This window comes from Bubalus kerabau, chromosome 20, assembly GCF_029407905.1.
Source record: "Bubalus kerabau isolate K-KA32 ecotype Philippines breed swamp buffalo chromosome 20, PCC_UOA_SB_1v2, whole genome shotgun sequence".
NCBI classification, from domain to species: Eukaryota; Metazoa; Chordata; class Mammalia; order Artiodactyla; family Bovidae; genus Bubalus; species Bubalus kerabau.
The window spans coordinates 54,205,370-54,216,721 of record NC_073643.1 but is presented as its reverse complement, the minus strand read 5'-3'; the positions used below and the strand labels follow the sequence as shown (position 1 = coordinate 54,216,721).

The following is an 11,352-nucleotide window of genomic DNA, read 5'->3' as shown; positions in this document are numbered from 1 at the left end:
CGAACATTTATTTAGATGTTTAAAAACACTTGATTACTCCTCAAAATGTTCTTACTCTTGTCATCAAAATTCAGCTTTTTACTAATTTTTTAGAACCTCAGAATTCAACTTCCATATAGCTTCCTAACTTTTAAAAACTATGGTTTTAGCAACACACTGGGTCTTTCATGTAACAATGATGTTATTGTATCTTGCTCTTGCAGTTCCCAACTATGCAGTACTAAACTTTAAAAGATACCATAGGGAAAACCAGTGGGCAAACTTACTTCAAGGAAGGTGTGTGTAAAGTTACAGTTACAGAAATGATACCGAGATGATAAAATTTATGCAATTATTTAATATGGGTGATAATTACAGAGCTAAATTCATTATCCACCTGGCTTCCCACGTGGTTCAGTGGTAAAGAATTCACCTGTAATGTAGGAGACACAGGTGGTTTCGATCCCAGGGTCAGGAAGATCCCTGGAGAAGGAAATTGCAACCCACTCCAAAATTCTTGACTGGGAAATCCTATGGACAAGAGGAACCTGGAGGGCTACAGTTCATAGGGTCTCAAAGAGTTGGACATGACTTAGGAACTAAACAACAACAAATTCATTATCACTGATATTATCAGAATGCCCTCAACCTAAATAATAAATTTAGTTGTTTTAAGAAACAAGCAGGTTGAATGTGAACTGACCTCTTCCTGAAGCTTCTGGTTACTTTCCCGGCCATCACCTAGTTCTGCCATCCAGATCCACAACAAAGACAGCCCGTGACGTTCCAGAAAGGACTTCAGACAAGACTGTGAGTGTGTGTTCTTCCATGGGGGATGGGAAGCAGGATGCAGGGTATTGGGGATTGGAGGAAGGAGACAAATAATACCAGAAACAGCATTAAAAAGGGCCCATAGAGAGGACTGAAAAGTTCGTTTATATTCAAAAAGAAATCTAGAAATTCTGTTTTGATTAACTCAATTAGAATTGTGCAATTAATAAATGCTTTAGAGTAAGATTATAATCTCTTTTGATACCTAAAATGTCAACCTGGACTTTACTAAAGTTCAATTCTGAGGGATTAAGAAAAAAACTACATTCACCATTTTTACTGGAAAAGCTAAAACTATACAACAATTTTTTATGGACACAATGTATAGAACAATCTTTTGGACTCTGTGGGAGAGGGAGAGGGTGGGATGATTTGGGACAATGGCACTGAAACATGTATAATATCATATAAGAAACTAATTGCCAGTCCAGGTTCGATGCAGGATACAGGATGCTTGGGGCTGGTGCACTGGGATGACCCAGAGGGATGGTATGGGGAGGGAGGTCAGGGGGGGTGGGGGGTGGGGTGTTCAGGATGGGGAACATGTGTACACCCGTGGCGGATTCATGTTGATGTATGGCAAAACCAATACAATATTGTAAAGTAATTAGCCTCCAATTAAAATAAATAAATTTAAATTAAAAAAAAAACTGGAATAAACATATTCCTGTTAAAATTCCTTGCTTTGAGATCATGTGGTAAAAATGGCCTTGGCATGCTAATAATCAAGGGAGGAGGGAAGACCTCTATTAAGAACTATTACACACACACACACAGAAAAAAAATCTCACCATGTTCTTTGACTAGAGAGAAAACAGTATCTACTAAGAGAGTAAGTGATGCTGAACTCTTAAGACATTTTTAAGAGTACAAGTTTTCAATGTCATATAGAACTTGCAAAACCATTCTAAAAATAAGAGTAACTCTTATTAGAATTATTCCTTTTCATCATTCTGGATTGTAGTTTAAATGTCCCACCTCAAATTCAGAAATAAAGTAATATCAAAGTGTTCACCTGTATGAGCTTGAGACAGGTAAGTTTCTGTTCCAAAGTTTCAATTCTAACCATTAGCCGGGATAAGCTGAGCACTTGGTTTTTATCAGAGAGACCCTCGCCATTCTCCATCAAAGCTTCTAGCTCCCCATCCACCTGCCACAACAAGGGAAGAAAATCTGGTTATAAGACAAGAACAACAACAAAACTCCAACTAACCTAATAATCAATTTGAAAAGATGCTCAACCTCACCAGTAATAAGGAAAACAAAATTAAGACCACAATAAGAAACCATGTTATACTCACTGTAAGAAGTCTGATAATACTGAGTTTAGGCAAAGACGTGGATCAAAATGAACTTTAAATTAAAAAAATGAACTTTTATACACTAATAATGAAAACAAACTGGTATGATCAATTTGAAAAGCTTCATTCACTCATCAAATACTTATCAAGCACTTATATGTCAAGTACAGTTTTAAGTGCTGAAGACACTGCAAGAAAGCAAAACAAAAAAATCTGCCTTTATGGGAGGAAAAAAAACTGTATCAGGTGAAAAGTAGGTCAGAAAAAATAAAGCATTAGCCTGAAAAATGAAATATTTGTATCCTCTATGCCTAGCAGTTGCACACCTATGAATAAACCCAAGAGAAACTTCTGCACTTGTGCATCAGAGAATCAGAAGAATGTTCATTGAAAAGCCATTCAAAAGAGCAAAACACCGCCAACAACCCAAATGCCCATGGCCAGGCTGGATAAACTGGTATGTTCACATACTGGAATATACTACAATGAAAGGAATCAAGTGCAACCAAATGCAACACAATTTATCAATATTTATAAATTCTTATTCTTTAGTAATACTTTAGTATTTTGGGATATGAACTATCTTTAATGGGCCCAGGCACCATTTTTAATACATTCTGATAAAATATAATATACATATAGAAAAGTACTAGGTTGGTGCAAACATAATTGGGGTTTTGGATCACGAATTTTAAATCATTATAACTAGGCTCAAATTCATCTTAAGTAATGAAAATAGGAACCATCAGAATCAACACATCTTTGCCAACGAGAAATAAGTTTGTTTATTCCTAGAGCATAAAAGTCCATGCTTAAGGATTTGACAAACTCTTGGAAAGCATTTTCTGCCTTATGCAGGTTGTAGAACCATTCTCCCTGCAAAAAGTTGCCAAGATGCTTGAATGAGTGGTAGCTGGTTGACAAGAGGTCAGGTGAATATGGCTGATACGGCAAAATTCCATAGCTCAGTTTATTCAACTTTTGAAGTGTTGGTTGTGCAACATGCAGTTGGGCACTGTCATGGAGAAGAATTGAGTCCTTTCTGTTGACCAATGCTGGCTGCAGGTGTTGCAGTTTTCAGGGCAACTCACTGAAATGCTGAGCATACTTCTCAGATACAATAGTTTTGCTGGGATTCAGAAAGCTGTAGTGGATCAGATCAGCAGCAGACCACCAAACAGTGACCATGATCTTTTTTTGGTACACGTTTTGGCTTTGGGAAGTGCTTTGGAGCTTCTTCTCAATTCAATCACTGAGTTGGTAACTGCCGGTTGCTGTAGAAAATTCACTCTTTGTTGTGCGTCACAATCCAACAGAGAAACAGTTCGTTGTTGCGTACAATAAGGGAAGATGACATTTCAAAATGACAATTTTGTTGATCTAGGGTCAGCTCATGAGGCATCCACTTATTGTGCTTTTTTACCTTTCCAATTTGCTTCAAATGCCAAACGGTTATAGAATGGTCAACATTGAGTTCTTCAGCAACTTCTTGCGTAGCTGTAAGAGAATCAGCTTTGATGATTACTCTCAACTGATCATTGTCAACTTCCAATGACCGATCACCATGCTGCTCGTCTTCAGGGCTCTCATCTCCTTTGCAAAACTTCTTGAACCACTACTGCACTGTTCATTAGCAGTTCCTGGGCCAAATGCGTTGCTGATATTGCAAGTTGTCTCTGCTGCTTTATGACCCATTTTGAACTTGGATAAAAAAAAAAAAATTACTTGAATCTGCTTTTTGTCTAAAATCATTTCCATAGTCTAAAATAAAGAGCAAGCAATAAGTTATCAGCAAAAAAAAAAGTGAGAAACGCTCATTAAAATGATGTATAACATAACCACACTTACTTAAGAATGTATACCAATATCAAACAGCAAAGGTCAACAGCAAAACCGCAATTACTTTTGCACCAACCTAAGATATAAACAATTAGCAACTAAATAGGTAAACAAGCAGTGGAGCAACATCCATAGCAACCAACAATCAGGAAAAGGGTTGGGTGGGGTGATGGGGAGAACACCACCAGTGTTCCTGAAGGGCTGTGCAGGCCACTTCCTTGTTATAATACCTTCTCTTCTCCACTCTAGAGATAATGTCTCCTAACTTTTTAGGAAATAGTTCACTGATTTTTAAAATAGGTTTACTTCATATATATAAATTACTAAATATTATAATTTTGTCTATTTTTAACTTTTTGGAAATGAAATCACACTGGACAAAATTTTTGTGCCAGGATTCTTTTGCAGTCAACTTTACATTTTAGGAGTCAATGCTGTTGCATGTAGCCACATTATTTTCATCACACAATTACATTTTAATTTAGTCATACTAATGTTAATGAGGAGTTGTTTCACTTTTTCTAATATAAGCAGTACTGCTGTGGCTCCTGATGTGCATTTTAAACAAAACTCTCTCTGGTTATAGACCTAGGAGTGCAACTGCTGGCTCATACAGTATACGTACATTCACCTTTAGTAATAACATCAAAGTGTTTTCAAAATGGACTAAACCCATTTACACCTCCAACACTAGTTTATGAGATCTCTTGTTCCTGTGTACCATCAGAATTAATTTGTACTGATCTGGTGAGTACCCAAAAAACACCTGAGAGTAGTTTTAATTTGTACTCCTCTGATTAATGAGATTGAACCTCTTTTCATATGTTTACTGGCTATCTGGAATACTGAAGTGTCTGTGGAAATTGTTTATTTTTCCTTTGGGGCTATTCTTTTATTATTATTGATTAGATGGAGTTCTCTATATATTCTGGACACTACGATTTGATTGTTAGCTGCTGAAAACAACTATTTCCTCTCTTACATGGCTTTTTATGCTCTTTATTGTGTAAATTTGGAGAAGGCGATGGCACCCCACTCCAGTACTCTTGCCTGGAAAATCCCATGGACGGAGGAGCCTGGTGGGCTGCGGTCCATGGGGTCGCTAAGAGTCAGACACGACTGAGCGACTTCACTTTCACTTTTCACTTTCATGCATTGCAGAAGGAAATGGCAACCCACTCCAGTGTTCTTGCCTGGAGAATCCCAGGGACGGGGGAGCCTGGTGGGCTGCTGTCTATGGGGTCGCACAGAGTTGGGCATGACTGAAGTGACTTAGCAGCAGCAGCAGCAGTTTATGACACACCCAAAGAAGGCAATCATCTGTTCTGGAAGAGCTTACAGTTTTGTTAAGCAGATAAACTATATGTATATAGCTGCAATCATAAGAGCAAGGAATAAGAACTGTTCACCAATCAAGGGCTAATATGGGGTGGACAGGTACAGATCACAGTGCCATTAACATATCCCTGTTAACAGTTAAAATGCACAAAACTACGTTTGAGACTGCTCCTCTCTTTCCCTCTCCTTGGCATCCCCTATCCAACAGACTTCCAAAAACTAACACTTGGGCATTTCTTTCTCTTTCTCTTTTTTTGGGGTGGGGAGGGGGTGACAGCTGTACCATGTGGTTTGCAGGATCTTAGTTCCCCAGCCAGGGATGGAACCCAGGGCTACGACAGTGAAAACACTGAGTCCTAACCGCTGGAATGCCAGGGAATGCCCTAACATTTGGAAATTTCAAAAGGTGCTATTTTTGTGATTCTATTCAACTATATCTGACCAGAATTCAGAATCGAACAGGGCATTCTGCCAGAATTTCAGTAACAGACAAACCAACCGAAAGTGGAGTGAAGCTCTTCATGAGAGTCAAGGACAGATGAACTTTTTGGGATTCAGATTCATTCTGGGTCCTTCCTCTATCAGGGTAAAGTTTCATCCAAAACATTTCTGTTCGAGAATAGCTTCAAATTCACATCAGGAGCAACCCATGACCTCAACCCACCAAATGACTAGATTCACGTTACATCTACTTTAGTCTACACCAATACAAAACACTGATATGCACACACTACTATAAGAATAAAAACAAGCAAGCAAAAACCAGGAGTACCTACATCTCGGTCCCTTGGAGGTTCCTGAATCTTATCAAGAAGGCAGAAAGTCATCTTCTATCATTATGATGCCAGCATAATACCACCCAAGAAACCATCACATTATAAGAACACTCCCCACCAACAAGACAGTTTTTAATGTAAGTTTTGGAAACACAAAATAGCCAAATGAAAGCCTTTATGTAGATTTTAGCTTAGGTTGGAAAAGACCCTGATGCTGGGAGGGACTGGGGGCAGAAGGGAACGACAGAGGATGAGATGGCTGGATGGCATCACCGACTCGATGGATATGAGTTTGGGTAAACTCCGGGAGTTGGTGATGGACGGGGAGGCCTGGCATGCTGCGATTCATGGGGTCACAAAGAGTTGGACACAACTGAGCAACTGAAATGAACTGAAACATGTTTAATGAGTTTTGTGGTTGTTCTGGTAAACTACCAATTCTATGAAATAAGCCTTAATAATAAAAATAATTAATGAAGTTTTAAGAAAAATTTCCTCTTAACAGTAAAGTCCAGAAGCTAAAGGGCTATAACCCAGTGACCCCACTTCCATGGATACACTTTAAAGAAAACATATACAGAAGAGACATGTGCAAAGACTTTAATGGTGACATGAGGAGTAAAAAATTGAAAACACAAGTGTTCATGAGTACAAATATATGTAAATGAACAGTTACATGATGAAAAACTTTACAACAGTTAAATGTGTGTGTATATATCTAAACATAGATCAAATTTTAAAATAAGAGTAAAAACAAATTGCAGAAATACATAGATATCATTTCTAAAACTACACAAAGGAACTCAGTATGGTTAAGAGCAAAGAAAAGAACTAGGTAAGCTCTTTTCTATTGCCTACTGAATGACCCTGTAACCTCTTTGAGCCTTAGTGTTCTCATCTGTAGAGGGAAAATCTTTGTTCCTAACTTAAAAGAACTTTTTGTGAGAAGCAAATGAGTTAAGGTGTCAGGTGATTAGAAGAGTGCTTGACACACAGTTACAACACGTATGCTCTCTAAAACAGAGCTGAATGACAATACTCTAAACAGCAGTTGTTCATCCTGGGTGGTACAAGCCTAACTGTTTCTTATAAACTTTCCTTTTTTACATTTTTTAAATGACCCTTTTTTGGGGAATTTTTAAATAGCCCTTTTCAATGCTTCCTGCTATCTAAATCTTCTTATAGAATTCAGATTCTCAATTCATTCTCTGCAATTAATTTGGACTTACTGAAATCACCTTTTAACTATTATCCCTTCCGTGTCTTATGTCTGTTGTCTGCTCATCTAAATAGTAAGATGGCTGTCATCTATGATTCTTAGTAGTTTGGGTTTCTGAAAAGCCTAGAAATGAGCTAGCTGCAAGAATCACAGATAGATAGATTTGCTGGCTGACACTTGAGGCTCCCTGGCTCCTTCACCCAGCCCTCCCTGATGATTCGCAGGTCTAGGGTTAGGTCCCAAAATGTGCATCTTTAGGATGGACACTGCAGGTGGTTCTGAGGTGAAGAAACACTGCTCTCACAAAGGGATCCTCAGACAGGGGAGGTTTGAAAAACAACACAAAATTCTTGTCCCAGTTAAGAGTCCCTTCAGTACCAAGATACCACTTACCTCCAGTAGTGTCTCAGGTGTGAACTGAGGTAGAAAAAAGGCTATCAACCACTGGTATAATGGGTTAAATAAAAAGACCATCTGAGACTATCCCTTTCTCACTCCTGAGTCACCGGTTACTTCTCAAAGCTCACCTTATGCTCCCAAAGAGGATTAGAGATTTTAAGAACACTTGCAAACAAATGAAAACACTAGTATTAAAAGATTAGGAATGTAGATCAGACTTATGTGAACAGATTAACATGACAGATTAACAAGTTACTTATAGTAAGATTTCAAATTTTACAGGCTTTAAAAACTATTAGCCCATGTGTTTTCAAGATGACTTCAACAGTTCTTAGTATTCAAGTGTAATCTCTATGAACTAAAAATAGCAACTGTACTTTTCCAAAATTATCTCATCTACTAACCCTGACTTTCTCTGGTTGTAGTTTAACTTTTCCAAGTTCAATAAATAAAGTTACCTTCCTTCTTGAAATGTGTATGGTGAAAGCTGAAAGAAGAATGCAACACTTACTGAATCCTTCTTACGAGATCGTTCTTTCTTCATTTTCCCTCCTGCTGCTCTGATGCTGACTCTGTTCTCTCCTCCCAGGTAACCCCGGCAATTAGCTGACCCACAGAAACACTTCTGTGCTTCTTTCCTGTGCAAGGAACATATGAAAGATGTCTGTTATGTGAAGGTAAACCATAAAAACTGTTGATAGTAGTATAGTAATTACATACAAGAGAGAAGTCAATCCAACCTAAAGGAAAAAACCAAACAATTATTTTGAGATACCAACAAATCTGATACTAGCTAATGGAAATGCCTGAAAATTGCTCTTAAAAAATTCATTTTTTCCCAATCTTCTTTTATTAGCTAGACAAAACCAGCCAAGAAGTTAATAAGTAATTTCTCCATTTATGAGAGCTCCTACTAATGTATGAAAATAAGAAATCATGTATCTATTTGGGCTAAGAACAAAATAGCTTAAATAGATCAGTATCTATTACTTATACGTGAATATTTAACTGGCACACAGAACAAAATGTATTATTATGAATACATATATATATAATACAATGCATAATTAGTAAAGGACACTTAGGAAACACGTGGCTATTAAAAATTATCATTATGTAAGGATGAGACACTACTAATACATATAGTAATAAATAAATGTAACCATGGAGTCAAGAAAAAGTGGAAGAAAGAACAGGCCTAAGTTTACAGCCCTGGGTATAATTCACCTCTGCCAACTATTTACTTGGCAACCAGAGCTACCTAAGGAAAACGTGAAGGACTATTCCAAAAGCAAACTGATAGATTTTAGTATTTAACAGTAACGATCAGAGGCACGAAAATATTTGATAAATACAGCTGGGGATCACAAACAGATCTAATTTCTAGTTTCCCTTCTTTCAAAGGGGACAGTACAAATACAAGAGAAAAAAAAATGGAGCCCTACGTGGAACTCTGTCAATCTCAGCATATCTGACTACTGCCTAAATCGATTAGTTCATTAGGTGTTGCAAATGGTGATACCATCACTACCTCATTTATTAGCTAAAATATCTTTATAAAGAATTCCGCTCACAAATTGCTTGAATCTGAAATAGAATTCACTTAAGAAAGGAAGGATAAATGCTTGACTTTTTTCCCTCTTTTATTTTTTAAATCAGTGGTTACTAGTAAGGGGAGATAAAGGGGAAGGGGCAAAAGATGGATAGGGGATTAAGAGGTACTAACTATTATGCATAAAATAAATAGGCTACAAGGGCTTCCCGGTGGCTCAGTGGTAAAGACTCCACCTGCCAATGCAGAAGATGTGGGTTTGATCCCTGGGTCGGGAAGATCCCCTGGTGAAGGACATGGCAACCCACTCCAGTATTCTTGCCTGGAGAATCCCACGGACAGAGGAGCCTGGTGGGCTACAGTCCATAGGGTAGCAAAGAGTCAGACACGACTGAAGTGATTTAACACATGTTGTACACACGTAACTTTTGTACTACTGCACATCAACTATATTTCAATTTAAAAAACCATAAATTAGTTTTCAAAATCACGAATTGGTTCCTTTCAATTATGACTAACGCAGTTTTAAAGAATCATTAAACTCATGGATTTTATATACTGTGTTTCAAACCACTGGTAGTTATTATTCTTATTGATGCTTAAGTCTAAATAAAAACTCTCCCACTTTCAGTAAGTGAGATTCCCTCATAATCGTTTATAACTGGTTTTCTGGCATGAGGAGATAATCCAGAGTCAATACCTGTCACAAACTTGACACCTTTCTTTTAGTGGGGTTTTATAAGACCACAATATAAACGCAAGGGGTATTCAGTGCTATTGCATCAGTTTTTGGTAGACAGAACTAGGTAACAAAAATATTTTTTCAGAGTATATGATATGATATAGATGACACAAGATTAGCCATGAGCTGATAATTGACAGATGAATTATGGCTACACAGGGATTTATTATATTGTTTTCTTTATACACATCCACACCCTGTTGACATTTCTATAATAAAAAGTTTTAAAATTACATTAGAAACATAATTATATAAATGAGGTTCAGAGGAACATGTAGTTCCTGCACAATATTCCTTAATGGCCTGATGTGACATGTAAAAGGAAAACACTAAAAGAGAACACTATAGGTAAGAACTAAAAGTACATATAACTTCTTAGTAATTCATATCTAAGTTTTAGACTCCTACATCTAAACAGTATTTCCCCATCAGAAGCAGCAAAACAGAACAGAATCAATACTTACCCATATCTTTGGAACTGATAGTCAAATGTTAACTCTGAGCCTGAAGGAACCAGTTTGGTAGTAAAAAACCCAACTCTCAGTTGTCCGTTCACAGTCCACTAAGGTGTTGTTTTTAAAAGAAAATAAATTAATGACTGGTTAATCTTTTGTTTTTTTAAGATCATCATTATCTGCCTTAATTATGTATGTGTCTCTTTGGACAATAAATGCTTTTCCAAACAGCAAATGGAGGAATTAAAAAAAATAAAAAAGAATGAGCTTAATGAGCTCACTTAATGAGTTACCACTCAATGAGCTACCAATAGAGTATCATCTATAATTTATCTCTAATAAAATTAACTGCTATTTTAACTTGTTTAAAAATACATTTCCATACAGTAAGGATTCACTTGTACTAAAAACAGGCATATAGGGAATGTTTGGTATCACTGAGTACCAGACAAATTTGTATTACTTTATACTATGTAAAAAGTAACTATCTTCTAAGCTAAGATGGGGTGTGGAAACAGGAAAACAATAATGCCAAAAGTTTAACTGCATGAAGCCGTGGTTATAATGCTGAGTGTACAGAAAGTGAAGCATCAGAAAAGAGCATAAAACCTGACAATTAAACTGGGGGTAAATATGCCAGAACTGGACCTTGTAATTCCAAAATATCTAAGATGTAAGTTGGCTGGAGAGCTCCTGTCCAGACCATCTGAGCATGTTATGGATGAAAAACCCAGGCTTAAAGAGGTGAAGGGACACAGTAAAACTAGAGTCTCATGGCTAGACATGTGGCCACCAGCTACAGTCAAAACTAGAACCAGAACTTAATTAAATAAATCCACACTGGGTTCTCCTATTCATTATATGTTTCGGCTCTTGGGAGAGCTACATCTATTAGTACAGAGATTAAAGAGCAAAAAATAT

The 11,352-nt window shown here is 37.2% G+C and overlaps 1 protein-coding gene across 1 annotated transcript in view; it reads right to left on the bottom strand.

Moving 5' to 3' along the window:
* Positions 1 to 11,352, bottom strand: part of SETD2 (SET domain containing 2, histone lysine methyltransferase) — an 83,111-nt gene that overhangs the window by 29,148 nt on the left and 42,611 nt on the right. The window contains exons 8-11 of the mRNA XM_055558479.1: positions 10,441 to 10,538; positions 8,194 to 8,320; positions 1,826 to 1,960; positions 683 to 802 (exon numbers count right to left, since the gene is read on the bottom strand). Coding sequence (XP_055414454.1) covers positions 683 to 802; positions 1,826 to 1,960; positions 8,194 to 8,320; positions 10,441 to 10,538 — 480 coding nt within the window. The remainder of the gene's footprint in view (positions 1 to 682; positions 803 to 1,825; positions 1,961 to 8,193; positions 8,321 to 10,440; positions 10,539 to 11,352) is intronic.